The 20,202-nt window shown below is 38.7% G+C and overlaps 1 protein-coding gene across 1 annotated transcript in view; it reads left to right on the top strand.

Annotated features, from left to right (window-relative positions):
* The window catches only part of LOC124789304 (sugar transporter SWEET1-like), a 42,686-nt gene extending 24,193 nt beyond the window's left edge, over positions 1 to 18,493 (top strand). Inside the window, exon 6 of the mRNA XM_047256615.1 lies at positions 17,644 to 18,493. Coding sequence (XP_047112571.1) covers positions 17,644 to 17,745 — 102 coding nt within the window. The 3' untranslated portion in view covers positions 17,746 to 18,493. The remainder of the gene's footprint in view (positions 1 to 17,643) is intronic.
* Positions 18,494 to 20,202: the final 1,709 nt, after the last annotated feature.

Genomic DNA, 20,202 nt, shown 5'->3' with positions numbered 1-20,202 from the left:
CAAACTGCGTAGTCCATGTGCAAGATAGGCAACATCAAGGATAACGTGAGCTCAGTAGCGTCGTGGTCCCGTGGTTAGCGTGAGCAGCTGCGGAACAAGAGTTCCTTGGTTCAAGTCTTCCCTCGAGTGAAGATTTATTTTTTTAATTTTCAGACAATTATTATCTGTCCGTCCGTCCGATGCGAGGTAACTGCGCCGTAGCATGAGGATGCTAAACCTAAACAAACATCGAAACACACGACGTCAGTCGACAACAGCGCACGGAAGAGAGAGTATTCCTGCTAACGAGGCTCCCTGGCTGGCAGTTGACTGTTCGCTACTTTGGACGGGAGTGCACTAAATACGTGAGATGTATTCCGTGGGCAATATGAATCCAACAAATATAGCTTGCGACTTCAATAACAAGGTCATTGAATATTTTCCGAACTGTAAGTTTGCGGTGTGGTCGCAAAACATAGACACTAAACTTATTACAGTGAACAGAGACGTCAATGAACGAACGGACAGATCATAACTTTGCGCAAATAAAGGAAGAAAAATTTTCACGTGAGGGAAGACTTGAACCAAGGACCTCTCGCTCCGCAGTTGCTCACACTAACCACGGAACCACGGCGCTCCTAAGCTCACATCATTCTTGATGTTGCCTATCTTCCACATGGACTACTCAGTTTGTATATTTTGCTTATATTTTTTTCATAGTTCCACACAACTTCTTCCTGTTTTCTTGAATGATCTGTGTTCAGTTTTTCAAGGCCTATCCACTGTGACAACTTATAACTAAACCTGAGGGGGGTGCAATTGTGAGGTTCCCTTGTCAGTAAGTCTTAAACATGTGAGATGGCCTTTTGAAAGATAAGCCCCATGCATTCTGCCAGTGTGAAATACTCCAACACATAATGTACATAATAAGGGAGATAGAAATTAATAAGAAGACTAGTGTGATTTATCAACAGAATGAAAAGTTCTGTCCAGCATTTCATACTAGCATGGCCACAAACCATTCACCCTCTCTGAGTTGCCGAAAGGTATCTTGATCAGAAGATGTGATACAGAAAATAATTGCAGGAATATGGGTACTTAAACCATTTTGGTTCTCTAGCACTAATATTCATGACACTTTTGGATTTGGCAATGCAATATCAAAAAGGAGCCTCGTTCTCACCAGACACTTGTTTGGGGTTTACACACTACTGTCTTTCCACAGTTTCACCATTATTTAACAGTGTCTCTTCTCCTTCTCTCTTAAGAGAACCTATTTCCTGTATTGGTATTTTTCATTATTTTTTGTTTTATTGATGTATATTATCATTATTGTTACTACTGCTGCTGCTAGTATTTATTATTATTACCTTTCTTTCTTTTCTCAGACGTTATGTCTGGTCAAAAATGGAAAGTGACGCAGACCTTGATCAAGCGTGACTTCCTTTTAACTGTACGGTATATGTTATATTGCATTTAGGAACTTTCGGGTAATTGAACATGTATCAATAATTACGGATTTCTGTAGTTGTATATATGTTTGGATGTAGCTGTATTGCATTGATGTACTGGTGGATGTTGTGTGGTATGACTCCTGTAGTTGATAGTATAATTGGTATAATGTCAACTTTATCCTGATGCCACATGTCCTTGACTTCCTCAGCCAGTTGGATGTATTTCTCAATTTTTTCTCCTGTTTTCTTTTGTATATTTGTTGTATTGGGTATGGATATTTCGATTAGTTGTGTTAATTTCTTCTTTTTATTGGTGAGTATGATGTCAGGTTTGTTATGTGGTGTTGTTTTATCTGTTATAATGGTTCTGTTCCAGTATAATTTGTATTCATCATTCTCCAGTACATTTTGTGTGCATACTTGTATGTTAGAACGTGTTGTTTTATTAGTTTATGTTGTATGGCAAGTTATTGATGTATTATTTTAGCTACATTGTCATGTCTTCTGGGGTATTCTGTATTTGCTAGTATTGTACATCCGCTTGTGATGTGATCTACTGTTTCTATTTGTTGTTTGCAAAGTCTGCATTTATCTGTTGTGGTATTGGGATCTTTAATAATATGCTTACTGTAATATCTGGTGTTTATTGTTTGATCCTGTATCGCAATCATGAATCCTTCCGCCTCACTGTACATATTCCCTTTTCTTAGCCGTGTGTTGGATGCGTCTTGATCGATGTGTGGCTGTGTTAATGATACGGGTGCTTGCCATGTAGTGTTTTCCTTTTCCAATTTACTTTCTTCGTATCTGTTGATGTTACGTGATCTAAAGGGTTGTAGAAGTGGTTATGAAATTGCAGTGGTGTAGCCGATGTATTTATATGAGTGATTGCTTTGTGTATTTTGCTAGTTTCTGCTCGTTCTAGAAAGAATTTTCTTAAATTGTCTACCAGTCCATAATGTAGGTTTATGTCGATGAATCCCCTTCCTCCTTCCTTTCTGCTTAATGTGAATCTTTCAGTTGCTGAATGTATGTGATGTATTCCATATTTGTGGCATTGTGATCGTGTAAGTGTATTGAGTGCTTCTAGGTCTGTGTTACTCCATTTCATTTCACTACTCCAAATGAGTAGGTCAATATTGGTATAGCATAAGTATTTATAGCTTTTGTCTTGTTTCTTGCCGTCAATTCTGTTTTCAGTATTTTTGTTAGTCTTTGTCTATATTTTTCTTTTAGTTCTTCTTTAATATTTGTATTATCTATTCCTATTTTTGTCTGTATCCTAGATATTTATAGGCATCTGTTTTTTCCATCGCTTCTATGGAGTCACTGTGGTTATTCAATATGTAATCTTCCTGTTTAGTGTGTTTTCTCTTGACTATGCTATTTTTCTTACATTTGTCTGTTCCAAAAGCCATATTTATATCATTGCTGAATACTTCTGTTATCTTTAGTAATTGGTTGAGTTGTTGATTGGTTGCTGCCAGTAGTTTTAGATCATCCATGTATAGCAAATGTGTGATTTTGTGTGGGTATGTTCCAGTAATATTATATCCATAATTTGTATTATTTAGCATGTTGGATAGTGGGTTCAGTGCAAGGCAGAACCAGAAATGACTCAATGAGTCTCCTTGGTATATTCCACACTTAATCTGTATTGGCTGTGATGTGATATTATTTGAATTTGTTTGGATATTAAGTGTGTTTTTCCAGTTTTTCATTACTATGTTTAGGAACTGTATCAATTTAGGATCTACTTTGTATATTTCCAATATTTGTAGTAACCATGAGTGGGGTACACTATCAAAAGCTTTTTGGTAATCAATGTATGCATAGTGTAGTGACCTTTGTTTAGTTTTAGCTTGATATGTCACCTCTGCATGTATTATCAGTTGCTCTTTACATCCTCGTGCTCCTCTGCAGCAGCCTTTTTGTTCTTCATTTATAATTTTGTTCTGTGTTGTATGTGTCATTAATTTCTGTGTAATGACTGAAGTTAATATTTTGTATATTGTTGGTAGGCATGTTATGGGGCGATACTTAGGTGGGTTTGCTGTGTCTGCTTGATCTTTAGTTTCAGATAAGTTATTCCATGTGTAAGTGTATCAGGGAATGTGCATGGGTCTGCAATGTAACTGTTAAATAATTTAGTTAGATGTGAATGTGTTGAGGTGAATTTATTTAGCCAGAAATTTGCTATTTTATCATTTCCAGGGGCTTTCCAATTGTGCGTAGAATTAATTGCTCGGGTGACTTCATGTTGCAAAATTATCACTTCAGGCATTTGTGGTATCATCTTGTATGTGTCTGTTTCTGCTTGTATCCACCGTGCATGCCTGTTATGTTGTACCAGGTTTGACCCTATTTTGCTCCAGAAGTGTTCCATGTCTGTTATGTTTGGTGGATTGTCTATTTTAATGTGTGTGTTATCTATTGTTTGGTAAAATCTCTTTTGGTTTGTGTTGATTGTTTGGTTTTGTATCTTCTAAGTCATTTGGCCAATGCTTGTAATTTCTGCTTCTTTTCATCTAATTGCTCTATTGCTTCTTGTTGTGAGATTTTACCTAACCTTTTTCATTTTTTGTCTGATATTATTATTGTTGTTGTTGTTGTTGTTATTGTCTTCTTTCCTTTCTCAGACCCTAGGTCTGGTTAAAATGGAAAGTGACGCGGACCTTCATCAAGCGTGACTTCCGTTTAACTGTACGGTATATGTTACATTGCGTTTAGGAACTTTCGGGTCATTGAACATGTATCAATAATTACAGATTTTTGTAGTTGTATATATATGTTTTGATGTACTGGTGGATATTGTGTGGTAAAAATTAAAAGAAAAATATAGACAAAGACTAACAAAAATACTGAAAACAGAATTGACAGCAAGAAACAAGACAAAAGCTATAAATACTTATGCTATACCAATATTGACCTACTCATTTGGAGTAGTGAAATGAAATGGAGTAACACAGATCTAGAAGCACTCAATACACTTACACGATCACAATGCCACAAATATAGAACACATCACATACATTCAGCATCAGAAAGATTCACATTAAGCAGAAAGGAAGGAGGAAGGGGATTTATCGATATAAAAAACCTACATTATGGACAGGTTGACAATTTAAGAAAATTCTTTATTATTATTATTATTATTATTATTATTATTATTATTATTATTATTATTATTTATAACAGTAAAAACAGCAAATGAGTTAACTATGCAGGATTTCATATTTTATAACTAATGGACACTTCCCAAGTGTTGGGCTGCATTGTGGATCAGTGGATAATTACATCTACCTCTACCCAGATACTCCGTACGGGGCGTAGTGGAGGGTACTCTGTGCCACTACTAGTAATTTCCTTTCCTGTTCGACTCACAAGTAGAGAGAGAGAAAAGCTACTGTCTATATGCTTCTGTATGAGCCCTAATTTCTCGCATCTTACCTTCATGGTCCTTATGCACAATTTATGTTGGGGATAGTAGAATTGTTTGGCAGTCGGCTTCAAATGCCAGTTCTCTAAATTTTCTCCATAGTGTTTCTCGAAAAGAAAGTTGCCTTCTCTCCAGGGATTTGCAGTTGAGTTCCTGAAGCATCGCTGTAACACTATGTGGTGTTCAAACCTGCTGGTAACAAATCTAGCAGTCTGCCTCTGAATTGATTCGATGTTTTCCTTCAGTCCGACATGGTACGGATCCCAAACACTTGAGCAATACTCAAGAGTAGGTAGCACCAGTGTTCTATATGCAGTCCTTTGCAGGTGAACCCCTCTTTTGTAAAATTCTTCCAATAAAACGAAGTCGACCACTTACCTTCCCTACCACAGATCTCGCATGCTTGTTCCATTTCATATCCCTTTGCTACGTTACAGCCAGATAGTTAAACAACTCGACTGTGTCAAGCAGGACACTAGTAGTACTGTATATGAACATAACAGGTTTGTTCTCCCTACTCTACCTCATTAACTTCCATTTTTCCACGTTTAGGGCTAGCTGTGTTAATCACACCAACTAAAAATTTTGTCTAAGTTGTCTTGTATCTTCCTACACTCACTCAACTTTGACAGCTTACCATACACCAAGGCATCATTAGCAAACAACTGCAGATTGCTGCCCACCCTGTCTGCCAAATCATCTATGTATATAGAGAACAACAGTTGTCCTGTCACACTTTCCTGGGACACTCCTGACAATACCTTTGTCTCTGACGAACACTTGCCATCAAGGACAACATACTAGGTTCTATTACTTCACGTATCTGTGAACGTATTCCATACTTTCACAGATACTGATTCGTGGGCCTGAGCATCTCAGCCCCAAGTAAGTTTATTGTATTTGAATTAAGAATATGTTGAATGATTCTGCGGCAAACCGAAATTAGAGATACTGGACTGTAATTTTGCGGGCCCATCTTCTACCCTACTTACATACTGGAGTCACCTGTGCTTTTTTTCCTGTCACTTGAGCCTTTGTGCTGGGTGACAGATTCACGATAAATGCAGGCTAGGGAAGGGGCTAAAGTTGTCGAGTACTCTTTGTAAAACCTTATTGGGATTCCATCTGGACCTGGCAATTTATTTGCTTTCAAATCTTTCAGCTGATTCTCTCTGCCAGGAATGCTTACTACTATGTCGTCCATATGGGAGGCTGCCCAATGGTCAAATAATGACATGTTTGTATGATTCTCCTATGTGAAAAATTTCTTGAACATGAAATTTAAAACTTCAGTTTTCGTTTTGATATCTTCAACTGCCTTACCGGACTGGTCAACAAGATACTGAATCGAAGCCTTAGACCCATTTAGTGATTTTACGTACGAGCAGAATTTTCTCGGGTCTTCTGCCAGATCTTTTTTAAGGTGTGACGGTGGTAGTTGTTATATGCTTCACACATAGATCTTTTCAGACGCATGAATCCTACCAAACTTTGCTTGTCATCATTTGTGCATTTTCTTTTGAACTAAGAGTGCAGTAGCCTCTGGTTCCTCAGCGTCTTATGAATTTCGTTATTAAACCACTATGGGTCTTTCCCCTCTTTATCCACTTACTAGGTACGTAACTCTCCAGACCACGATTTACAGTCTGCGTAAACTTTGCCCATAATTCATCTACATCCATCTAACTGGAACTAAGTGATGTCAGTCCACTGTCTAAGTGAGATGCTAACAACTGCTTATCTGCTCTATCTAGCAGAAACTCTCTCGTAGCCTTCTTGACCAATTTATTGACTTTCGTAACCATAGTTGCTGTAATGACGTCTTGATTGCGAATCTCCATTCTTATATCCACATTTTTAATAAGGTCCAGCCTATTTGTAGCTAAAAGGTCTAAGATATTTCCATTGTGTGTGGGCTGCCAAGCTAGCTGCTCAAGACAGTTTTCAGAGAACATGTTAACATGTTCAAAAGTATTTTGCATGACTGTCTGTCTGTAACACCCCCCCCCCCCCCCCCCCCCACCCCTCTCATTGAATCCATAGACACCCAGACTTGGTAGGTTAAGTTCACCCCCTACTAGTATCAACTAGTATTGCATGATCTAGGTATTTGCACACTACTGACTGTAGACTTTATTTGAATGACTCTGGAACTGTTGCAGTGGAAGTGGGTGGCTGGTAAAAAATCCAACAATTAATTTGGCTTCACCTACACCTATTATACGTGACCAGATAACTTCACTGTCACACTCAACTTTGACTCCATAGAGACAATATTTTTGTGAACTGCAATGAACACTCCTCCTCCTATGACCTCTAATTTGTCTTTCCAATATACATTCCACGACTCTCTAAATATCTTCAAATTTCAGCCAACCCTCGGTCCCAAGAATAGTTTGAGTGTGAGTACTTTTGTGGAGGGCAGTAAATTCTGGAACTTTATTATGAGTATGTTAACTGTTTACTGATAACATTTCAACAGTCGAAGTGTCTTTCCTCTAACACCATCTGGATTAGTGCAGATTCTAGTAAAGTGGCTTTTCGTAGTTGACAGATTCAATGTTTTATCAATACCAATGATTTGAAAGTGCCCCGTAAGATCTTTTGAAACTTTTACCAGTGAAATGAGAACCACTGGGATCACTTTCACTGGTTTACGCCAGAGTTGTTGTAGTTACATATTTAAGTTCTTTTACCCGGCAAGTTTTTTAAATTGTTTCTGATCCTGTTCTCACCTGGGATGGCGATGTCTATAACCTACACTTTCTTTTTCTCCACACTTGTGATGTCTGATGTATTGTGTTCCAGCCTTCAGTCTTTCTGAAGTTGGATGTCTCACAGTAATTTGATATGTTTGTTTATGACAGCTTTTTATGGCTTGTGGTTCCACTATTTCTTACCACTGAAAGATGGTAATTTTGCTGTAACTTGCATCTATCATTTTTGCTTCTACTTGTAATTAGCCTGAGTGATCTTCTTTGCAAACAAATCAAGATATGATCACTTGTTTCTTGTCAGCTTCTTTGCAGTTTGCATATTGAATCCTTTCTGAGTTCTCAATTCCGCCTTTGATGCCATTAGTTCTGATGGTTTGTTCTTGTGTAGCAAAAATCAATCCTTCAGTTTCCTTCTACAGGGTTCCATTGGTCAGCCAGGACTAGGTCTTTTCTTTATCTACTCTGGCTTCAATCTTCTCCAAAAACAACCCACACAATGCTTCATTGCGCAGGCTGTCAGTCTGGCAATGGAATACAGCTTTCTGGTATTGATGCTTGGTTTGCTGTACCTTGAGAAGCTTCATGTTGTTGACTTGATCTTAGTTGATTCTTTGCTGTTTGATGTAGTCTGCCAATGCATGTTCCTCTTCTTCCACTTTCTGTCCCCCTGCTTTTCTGAGCAAGTGCATCTTGTCTGTCACTTTAGGAGTGGAGCTCATGTTGAATTGTGATGTGTTTTTCTTGTTTCCTATCCAGATTATCCAGCTCTAGTTGGGTCCAGTGTATCTGATAATGAGTGTAGCCCAGATATCGAGTGCCTTGATGGTATAGCTGTCATTCAGTCTGTTTTATTTTCCTGACCTCTTTGCTGACCAAATTTTTTTTTTTTACGTGCCCATGCTTGATATCGTCCAGCTGTGAAATGCCTAAGTATTCGTAGGCTTCTCACATTCTGTCTACACTGCATGAGTGGGACTTTTGGAGTTGCTTACCAGTTTTTATCCAAAATCTCCTATATCACTGTCCTGGATCAAGATAGGTTCAGCCCTTGGCAACCAATAAGTACAGGAAATTGGGATACCTCAGAGATGGGTTCTGAGTGTAACGTTCTTTGCCAGTATGATCAGTACTATTGTGGCTGCACTGGGACCCACGTCTTCACCATCACTATATATGGATGACCTCTACCTGTCTTACCTTGCTACATCATTGAGCACTGCAAGGCACCAGCTTCAGGAGGCCATACAGAAAATACATAACTCCGCCATGAATTGTGGATATCAATTTTCTCCCACAAAAACTGGCTTGTGCAATTTTGTCAACTTTGAAGTGCCCATCCTTAACCAGAACTTTACCTTGGTAACCAGTTAATTGAAGTCATTAAAATGTTCAAATTTTTACTCATTTTATTTGTTGATAAGTTAACAGGGGTACTACATGTATGCTCTGAATATTCCATAGAGAGTGACCTGGTGAAGATAGCATCAGCAACGAAGCATACGAGTGTGGGATTTGTGTCTGTGTTGAGACGCCATCATCGGCCTCATTTGAACTCTTCCGTAGTGAGGGTGAACTTGGAGTTGGAGTGGCTGCTTAGGACGGATATAGGGTTCCATATTGGTTTGATTCCTGTGGATGCTATCGATAGGTCGGATTACACTAGGCATGGCCTTCACCTCAATAGCAAAGGGAAGGGAAAACTGTCTGGGTTGATTGCAGAAAACTTAAGGGGGGACACTGGCACAAGTGGTAAAATACCAGTGGTCACAGGTGTCGGAGGGATGCCTTTTTTAGGATAGGGAAGGGGGAAAGAAAACGAGTTTTAAGAGAGATTGGCAGACACACTCAGTTTGAGAAAACAGATGAACAGGAGTCAGATTGTATCTTACAGCCTCCATTTAAACAGTGTTTAACAGAAAGTAATCAGAAACTGCCAGTTCACCTTCGCCAAAGCAGTTACAGTCCCATTAGTATGCAGTATCAGTTATCTTTATTACACCGGAACATTCCGGGACTTAGAAATAAAGTTGATGAATTACTCATTTGTATCGATGAAATGAATTCATCTAACCAAATTGACATAATCTGCCTCTCTGAACATCAAGTGACCACTGATATAGATATGTTAGACATTTCAGGATTTAAGCTAGCTTCCTACTTCTGCAGAGTAGATATGGATGGAGGAGGAGTTGCCACATTTATCAAAAACTGCCATAAATTCAAGAACATTGATATTAATAAATTCTGTTTAGAGCAGCATCTAGAAGCATGTGCAACAGAAGTAGAGTTCCATAACAGATCCTATATAACTATTTACCGAACACCTGCAGGAAATTATAATCTATTCTTAGATCATCTAGAAGCTCTGTTGGGTTATTTAACAGGAAGAAACAAAGAAATTTTGATTGCTGGTGACTTTAATACAGATTTTCTAATGCAATCTTCCAGTAAACATTCACTGCAGTTAGTAATGTTGTCTTTCAATCTAACTCACACTGTAAACTTTCCAACTAGGATCACTAAATCTTCAAGGACAGCCATTGGTAACATTTTTATAGACAAATCAAAGGAACAAAATCATCTCATAAAACCTGTTATAAATGGACTATCAGGTCATGACATGCAGCTCCTTGTTTTAGATGCAAATTCTAAGCAGATTATCAAGACTGCCAAATCTGAGTACAGGAGAGTAGTCAATCAACCAAAAATTGAGTGTTTTAGAAGACTGCTCAAAGATATGAACTGGAAAGATGTTTATAATGCTCATGACATGAATGAAAAATATAACACATTCATGAACAATGTCAGTACCAAGTGTGAAAACTGTTTTCCTCTAAAAGTTACTCAAATTAAACAGAAGTCTATAATAAAACCATGGGTTACACAAGGAATAAAGATTTCCTGTAAGACAAAAAGGAAAATGTATCTGTCGACCAAGAATAGCTCCAATGCTGATGATTTAGCTAAATACAAGGAATACTGTAAAACATTAAAAAAGGTAATTCAGATGTCTAAACAAATGCACTACGAGAAGAAGATAGGAATGTCAGGGAACAAAATAAAAACAATATGGGATATAGTGAAAGAGCAGACTGGTAGAACCAGAAAGGAACAGGAGCAAATAGCACTAAGGGGAGATGACACATTAGTAGCTGATGGGCATAGTGTGGCAAATCTATTTAACAAGTACTTTATATCCGTTACTGATAGAATCGGACTTTCAGGATCAGTAAATAATGCCTTTGAATATCTGAAACTAGCCTTCACAAATAGCTTGAAGTACATGAATATATCATTCACTTCACCAAAAGAAATAACGTCCATAATAAAATCTTTAAAAACAAAGCATTCTGGTGGTTACAATATAGTTAATTAAGGCATGTTCTTGTGAGTTTAGTACAGTTCTAAGTTACTTGTGTAACCAGTCAATTATAACTGGGACATTTCCTGACTGGCTAAAATATGCAGATGTTAAGCCTCTATTCAAGAAAGGGGATAGAGAGATACCATCAAACTACAGACCGATATCACTTTTACCAGCATTCTCAAAAATTTTAGAAAAAGTAATGTACAGGCAGCTGCTCAACCATCTGACCACAAATAACATATTATCAAGAACACAGTTTGGATTTCTGAAGGGTTCTAATATCGAGAAGGCTATTTACACCTACAGTGAAAATGTTCTTAATTCATTAAATAACAAATTACAAGCAGCAGGTATTTTCTGTGATTTGTCAAAGGCATTTGATTGTGTGAACCACAACATCCTTTTAAGTAAATTAGAATTCTATGGTGTCACGGGCAGTGCTGCAAAATGGTTCAAGTCATACCTCACAAACAGATAACAAAGGGTGTCAGTGCAAGGGACTAGTGAATTAAGTCATCAGTCATCATCAGAATGGGAAGAAATTACATGTGGTGTCCCACAAGGATCCATCTTAGGGCCATTGCTTTTTCTTGTGTACATTAATGATCTCTCGTCAGTTACACTGCCAGAAGCAGAGTTCGTTTTGTTTGCAGATGACACAAGTATTGCAATAAATAGTATGTCAAATGTAGTTCTAGAAAGATCTGCTAATGATATTTTCACGGATATTAATAAATAGTTTAAAGCCAACTCACTGACATTAAACTTCGAAAAGACTCACTATATGAAATTCAGAACCTGTAAGAGGTTTCCACCCAGCATATGCATAAAATACGAAGAAGAGCAGATAGAAGAGGTTGACAGTCTTAAATTCCTGGGATTACAACTTGATAATAAATTCAGTTGGGAAGAGCACACCACAGAACTGCAGAAACGCCTTAACAAATCTGTATTTGCAATTCGAGTGTTAGCAGACATAGGCAACATAAAAATGAAAAAGCTTGCATACTTTGCCTACTTTCATTCCATAATGTCATATGGTATAATATTTTGGGGTAACACTTCAAGTCAAACAAAAGTTTTCAGAGTTCAAAAGCATGTAATATGTATTATTTGTGGAGTAAATTCACGGACGTCCTGTAGAAACCTCTTCAAACAACTGGGTATACTAACTACTGCCTCTCAGTATATTTACTCATTAATGAAATTTGTCCTAAATAATACACTCCTGGAAATTGAAATTAGAACACCGTGAATTCATTGTCCCAGGAAGGGGAAACTTTATTGACACATTCCTGGGGTCAGATACATCACATGATCACACTGACAGAACCACAGGCACATAGACACAGGCAACAGAGCATGCACAATGTCGGCACTAGTACAGTGTATATCCACCTTTCGCAGCAATGCAGGCTGCTATTCTCCCATGGAGACGATCGTAGAGATGCTGGATGTAGTCCTGTGGAACGGCTTGCCATGCCATTTCCACCTGGCGCCTAAGTTGGACCAGTGTTCGTGCTGGACGTGCAGACCGCGTGAGACGACGCTTCATCCAGTCCCAAACATGCTCAATGGGGGACAGATCTGGAGATCTTGCTGGCCAGGGTAGTTGACTTACACCTTCTAGAGCACATTGGGTGGCACGGGATACATGCGGACGTGCATTGTCCTGTTGGAACAGCAAGTTCCCTTGCCGGTCTAGGAATGGTAGAACGATGGGTTCGATGACGGTTTGGATGTACCGTGCACTATTCAGTGTCCCCTCGACGATCACCAGTGGTGTACGGCCAGTGTAGGAGATCGCTCCCCACACCATGATGCCGGGTGTTGGCCCTGTGTGCCTCGGTCGTATGCAGTCCTGATTGTGGCGCTCACCTGCACGGCGCCAAACACGCATACGACCATCATTGGCACCAAGGCAGAAGCGACTCTTATCGCTGAAGACGACACGTCTCCATTCGTCCCTCCATTCACGCCTGTCGCGACACCACTGGAGGCGGGCTGCACGATGTTGGGGCGTGAGCGGAAGACGGCCTAATGGTGTGCGGGACCGTAGCCCAGCTTCATGGAGACGGTTGCGAATGGTCCTCGCCGATACCCCAGGAGCAACAGTGTCCCTAATTTGCTGGGAAGTGGCGGTGCGGTCCCCTACGGCACTGCGTAGGATCCTACGGTCTTGGCGTGCATCCGTGCGTCGCTGCGGTCCGGTCCCAGGTCGACGGGCACGTGCACCTTCCGCCGACCACTGGCGACAACATCGATGTACTGTGGAGACCTCACGCCCCACGTGTTGAGCAATTCGGCGGTACGTCCACCCGGCCTCCCGCATGCCCACTATACGCCCTCGCTCAAAGTCCGTCAACTGCACATACGGTTCACGTCCACGCTGTCGCGGCATGCTACCAGTGTTAAAGACTGCGATGGAGCTCCGTATGCCACGGCAAACTGGCTGACACTGACGGCGGCGGTGCACAAATGCTGCGCAGCTAGCGCCATTCGACGGCCAACACCGCGGTTCCTGGTGTGTCCGCTGTGCCGTGCGTGTGATCATTGCTTGTACAGCCCTCTCGCAGTGTCCGGAGCAAGTATGGTGGGTCTGACACACTGGTGTCAATGTGTTCTTTTTTCCATTTCCAGGAGTGTATATCTCTTTTTGCAACAAACAGCTCAGTTCATACATACAATACCAGGAACAAAAATGATCTGCACAAGGACTTAAAAGCACTTACTTTAGTTCAAAAAGGGATCCACTACTCAGGAACACTCATCTTCAATAATTTGCCAGCAAACATAAAAAATTTAGTTACAAATAAAGATCAGTTTAAAAGGAGCCTGAAAGACTTACTAGTGGCCAACTCCTCCTACTCCATTGACGAATTTTTTAATAGAAACAAATGATGTATTGTATATATTCATACTATTAGTATTGTTATTTCAGCTTAAAAAAAGACATGTTCCACATCCACGAGGATCTCCTCAGCAGGGATCTATGGAACGAAAACTAATCTAATCTAACTCAAGACAAATTACATGAGGACACTTTAATACCCTCAGACTTACGGATCCCACACTGTTGAGCAATACTCAAGTATAGGTCGAACGAGTATTTTGTAAGCCACCTCCTTTGTTGACAGACTACAATTTCTAAGGACTCTCCCAATGAATCTCAACCTGGTACCCGCCTTACCAACAATTAATTTTATATGATCATTCCACTTCAAATCATTCCGCACGCATACTCCCAGATATTTTACAGAAGTAACTGCTACCAGTGTTTGTTCCGCTATCATATAATCATACAATAAAGGATCCTTCTTTCTATGTATTCGCAATACATTACATTTGTCTATGTTAAGGGTCAGTTGCCACTCCCTGCACCAAGTGCCTATCCGCTGCAGATCTTCCTGCATTTCGCTACAATTTTCTAATGCTGGAACTTCTCTGTATACTACAGCATCATCCGCGAAAAGCCGCATGGAACTTCCGACACTATCTATTAGGTCATTTATATATATTGTGAAAAGCAATGGTCCCATAACACGCCCCTGTGGCACGCCAGAGGTTACTTTCATGTCTGTAGACGTCTCTCTATTGATAACAACATGCTGTGTTCTGTTTGCTAAAAAGCTCTTCAATCCAGCCACACAGCTGGTCTGATATTCCGTAGGCTCTTACTTTGTTTATCAGGCGACAGTGCGGAACTGTATCGAACGCCTTCCGGAAGCCAAGGAAAATAGCATCTACCTGGGAGCCTGTATCTAATATTTTCTGGGTCTCATGAACAAATAAAGCGAGTTGGGTCTCACACGATCGCTGTTTCCGGAATCCATGTTGATTCCTACAGAGTAGATTCTGGGTTTCAAAAAACGACATGATACTCGAGCAAAAAACATGTTCTAAAATTCTAAAACAGATCGACGTCAGAGATATAAGTCTATAGTTTTGCACATCTGCTCGACGACCCTTCTTGAAGACTGGGACTACCTGTGCTCTTTTCCAATCATTTGGAACCTTCCGTTCCTCTAGAGAACTCAGTAACTTCATGGTTGCTAACATTCAAGACCTATTAGGTGACCTCCACAGCTCTGAAACCACCATAATACTCATCTGGACACTAATCTACATAGGTATTCTCAAAAATGAATTCACTGACAAATTAGCTAAAGAAGCAACACAGGAAACAAATTTGAATTTGGAGTACTGGGCACAGACCTAAAACTGCAACTGCAGCATCAAACTTTGAAAGTCCAGGATTTGGAATGGCAAGCATCAAACTTACTCCTGAGTTCCTTTTATGCCCCAAGTACACCCTCCAATGCAGCTGTGGTAGTCATCTCATGATATCCCATATTCTCACAGTGTGTGTCCTGCTGGCTGATGAGAGACAAGCCATAAACCTGTCTACCTCTCTGCCCTAGATACTTGTGGATGATGGTACAGCAGCTATCAAAAGCCGTACATTTCCTTAGGGAAGGTAGATTTTGTAACTAATGTAATGAACCTCAATGTTTGGTGTCAGTAGTTGACCTGGTTGGAGGGGGTGGGGCACTGTGGCGTGCACTCCGTGATTTTTTACTATTTTCTCCATCTGTACTGTCGTACAGTTTTAAATTTTTACATGTGTGTTTTAGTTATCTTACCGTTGAAGCTAATTATAACAATGTAATGAAAAGGATGGTTCCTACTCACCATGTAGAGGAGATGCGAGCCAGTCTGACTCCAGCTGTCAGTCTGTAGTCATGTAAAAAGCTAACTTCCCAACAGCCTTTGTGTTGTGCCATTCTGCAACTCAGCATCTCATTATATTGTTACATTCCAGCCTGGATTTTCCATCATTTGTTTAAGCTAATTAGATGTATAGTCCTTATAGTCTTCATGACTTTCAGACCCCATTTTTGTCACACTGACTGTGATGATGCTTCTTGGTGTATCCTTCAGTGACTGGCTACAGGTTTTAGTTCCTTGTGTTTTCTCTCTCTTTTAACCATCTAACTTAAGCTACTGTCATGTAAAGTTTCGGCTATGATGATAAGATCACCACAGACCCAGGAGTTAACAATTCTCCTTTCCTCGTTTCACATAATTTTACATGAATTTCCTATAAGACTAGGGAGTGATAACCAGGCTGATTAGTCCCTTTAAACCCAAAATCATCATCATTTGTAGGCTTCTGGCTGTTGGTGCTTGATGGTTGGTCTATTTGGCATTTCAATGCCTTCTTTTTTTGAGACTTTGCCCATCTTTAAGGCCAGTGTGGTGCACTTGTTTAAGCTGAATTCGATGCTGATGTCATTACTGAAGCTGTGGAGTGGGGAAGTCAGAGACTGGATTTCATTTTCAGTTTTTCCACTGAGTGTCAGGTCATCCATGCCCACATGTGAGATTTTCTGATAATTTCTTGCTGTTCGACAGCCCAGTTTGGTTTCTGTAAGGTGGGTGTCAGTGGAATCAAGGTAGTGATGAACAACAATGGGGACAATGAGTCACAGGAGAATATGCCTCTCTCGTTGTTGACTAGTCCATAACTTTATTTTTCAACGAGTAGTTCTGTTTTCCAGTGTTGCATTTTCTGTGAAGTTCCGGATGATGCTGACTCCAATGGTTTCCAGGCAATGTATGATCCAACAGTGTGGCAGTGAGCCAAAGACTTTTTTTTAGTCAATCTAGGTTATATACAGATTTATTTGCTAGTGTTTGCAGTTTTATAGAATCATATTGTCAGTCAGAAATTGGTGTTTTGTACCGCTGACTACTCACTTGTTATCTTTTTGCTCTGCTTATGTGATGTTGTATTCTTCCATAAAGTCCTCAATTTTGTCAGCTATAATGCCTGTCAGCAACTTGAACATGGTGGACAAATGTGTTACTGGCATTCTAGTGGGTACGATGAAATATCAACAAAGTTAATTAAGGCATGTTCTTGTGAGTTTAGTACAATTCTAAGTTACTTGTGTAACCAGTCAGTTATAACTGGGGCATTTCCTGACTGGCTAAAATATGCAGATGTTAAGCCTCTATGTAATGTTGGCCTGTAACGTTGAGGTGTTGCTCCTTTAGCTGGGTTTTTCTGTATAAAATGTGTTTTTCTAATTATTAGCCATTCATTGATGTTTCCCATCTGCAATATTGTGTTAGGGTTCAACTATTCTCACAAGGAGTCTAGCTAGGTATTAGAGTCAAAGCTGTTTATCTGATTGGTGCCAGGGATGTCCAATTTATTACTGTCTTCGCTCTTCTCAATAGTTTCAGACATTGCATTCAGTTTCAAAGTCCTTATTCACCCACAAATAGTGTAGTATTTCTGTTTAGTTTCTGAGAAAGCTTTCCAGAACTGGGTTGTTGCCTCTTTTCTCGTTTTTCAAGTTGAAGTTGGTTGCATTATTATTATTATTATTATTAATTTACTTAAAATATATTATCATACATTTCACCACAGCTGCCAAGGTGTATTTTACTTTCCTGCTTGTAATGTAATGTTTAGTTTCCATTTGCAAATTGTTATTTCTTAACAAGTAGTTCTTATCTGAATCACCACCCTCCTGCTCCATGGCTAAAAGAGACTGCCTTGTGTGTTCATTTCCCCCACCCTCCCGCCAGTAAGTTGGTACTCCTTGTGTAACAGAGATATTTTGTAATTTGTTGTTCAGTTGAAGTGCCATTTGTTAATTTTTATGTTCCGTTTAGTTGCAGAATGCAGTTGCTCTCGTATTGAGTGCCATTCAGCTGTCACTCTTTGTGATTTATCCAAGTAAACCAAAAGAAAAAGAAGAAAAGAAGAAAGATTAATGTAGATGTGTTTCTAGAGTTAGCAAATTTTTATTACATATGTATACATTATGTACATATAGTTTTAATATATGGAACTGTTGGCAAGTAGATTCCAAACTGTAAAGTGTGTTCATTACTTGTGTTTGGTAAGTTTTAAATTATTTATTGCAATAAAACTGTTAACATATTTCCGAATCTTTGTCAGAAACAGAAACACAGATGTTGGGCATCTCTCTCTCTCTGTCCTAGAACTTTTCAGTGTACAATTCACACTGTATCAATGTATAATTGTGTGTTGTTTATTGTCACCCATTTAAATAATCACTTACATTAAGAAGAGTTTGTGGCAGTTTTACAAATGTGAATATCGAATTACTGCTGCAAAACAAAAGGAGTACAAAATAATAGAAAAGGAAAAATTCTGTGGAGAAATTTCACATGGGCACAGCTTACCTTCAGGAAGTGCAACTCCCAATACAGCCAACAGACACACAGAAATAGAAAATGACAGTCATCCCATTTCACAAATTCGTTCTTCAGAGCAGAAAAGAGAGAATAAATGGAAGACATGGGAATGTGTGAAAGTAAGTTATGTGTTACACATAGTGGGAAGCACCAATATATATTGTGTGTGTTCTGTTGGCTGTGCTGAGAGTTAACAACTTGATTGGATAGCCTATCTGCGAACTGAATTATTATAAAAGACCTGCAGTACACAAGACAGTTTGTGTTTACTCATAATAATGCAGTGAATCAATGATTTCCAGATGAGTATTAATTACCTAGACCAGTATTCTTTCTTTCATAAAAGTGTGTGTGTGTGTGTGTGTGTGTGTGTGTGTGTGTGTGTGTGTGTGTGTGTGTGTCCTGGCAGTTACTCCTGCATGCTGTTTTCCTTTCTTCAAATAGATCTTGTCACATTCAATTTGTGGATACTTCATTATTTATACAAGTCACATGGAAAAATCAGAATGTATTTGGACTCAAATAATAAATTTGTGGGGGCAGGACTGTGACAACTAATTAGTGTTTGCTGTCGGAAGAATAATTTTGATATGAAAAATATATTATTTTAAAATGTGAAGTATTGTTCCATGGTGTCACAGTTCAGTTAAAATAATTTTGTGAAAAGCCAGAGAGTGTGGAATAGCACAGCCATTTTCCATTATCTTTCTCATGTGGTCATGATGTTCGCATACAAGCAACTATCAATGTGCAAGTACATTAATGTGTATCATGTCACCTAATAATAGTTCTTTTCTCCACTCCCACCACTTACTTGGAATTTGAGTCACTTTACCATCTTTGAGGTATGAAATGTGAAAATTACTGCTATAAATTGTAGTATTCAGGTGTTTATCATGTCCATGTTATCAAATCAGTATGTAACATCATTTTTAAAGTGCATGAAAATAGAGATACATTCTGTTTTTATGACAGTGTGGAAGATGGAGCTTCCAGGCTTGAAATTCACCCATACAGCTCTGATATAGATGAATTAAAAGTATCACCTTTGTGTTGTGGATGGAAGGCTGTGTTCTTCTGCGTTGTTATTTTAGAAATAATAAACAAAGCAAATATAATTATATTTGTCATAATTAACAGTAACATCTTATTAGAATCCGTGACGTGCCATATAGAAGATATCTGAGAATAGGAGATGGAAAGGTCGTCTTATTTCAATGACGGTAGAGAAAATATATCTCGTGCCATATTTAGAAAAAGGCATCCAGTAGTGTCAATGCATCTTGATTTAATCATTAGCACAAAGTATGACTTTATGCTGGCATATAATACTACTACTACTACTACTACTACTACTACTACTACTTTAGGTGATATCTGTGGTGTTTATCTGATTCCACATTATTTCAGTTCAAATTTTTCTTCCAGTGCAGTTTAATCCAATATCTGAAAAGTGTGTACCTTTTGCACATTTAGTGCTAGTAAGAAAATTTTTTTATGTGAGTTATTTATCTCTCTTTAATTTTGTAAATTATAACAACTATTACTTTTAACCAGTGCTGTGGGTTATATTGAATATTTATAAAAATAAGACACCATTTTACATGAAATTGAGAAAAACAGTTTTGTACAGCATAGAACAAAACATCCAACTTTATCTTTTTAGAAAATATGTGAAAATTTTGCAGGTTCATATTATTCATAAGTATTTTACATGAACTGAACTGTTAAGACATTCCACAGAAATTTTATATGATTGTTATGCTAGGAAATTTTACTATATTTTGTAATATCTTTTGTACAAGGTAAAATATTTGCAATAAACATGTAATTTTGCAAAAAAATTACTGTTTTTTTACAGTACTTCAGTTTGGTTCGCTGTCTGGAAGCAGTGGTGGATCATTTTTCCTCTAATTTTTGTATCTGTTTATACTAAGGATTTGAACTGCAGCAAATCATTTTACCTGTTGTTTAAATCCTATTCAAAATACTGAAGTGAGGTGTAATATT

Source organism: Schistocerca piceifrons, chromosome 3 (assembly GCF_021461385.2).
Source record: "Schistocerca piceifrons isolate TAMUIC-IGC-003096 chromosome 3, iqSchPice1.1, whole genome shotgun sequence".
Taxonomy (NCBI): domain Eukaryota; kingdom Metazoa; phylum Arthropoda; class Insecta; order Orthoptera; family Acrididae; genus Schistocerca; species Schistocerca piceifrons.
The sequence above is the reverse complement of the archived record's forward strand: the minus strand, read 5'-3'. Positions and strand labels throughout refer to the sequence as shown.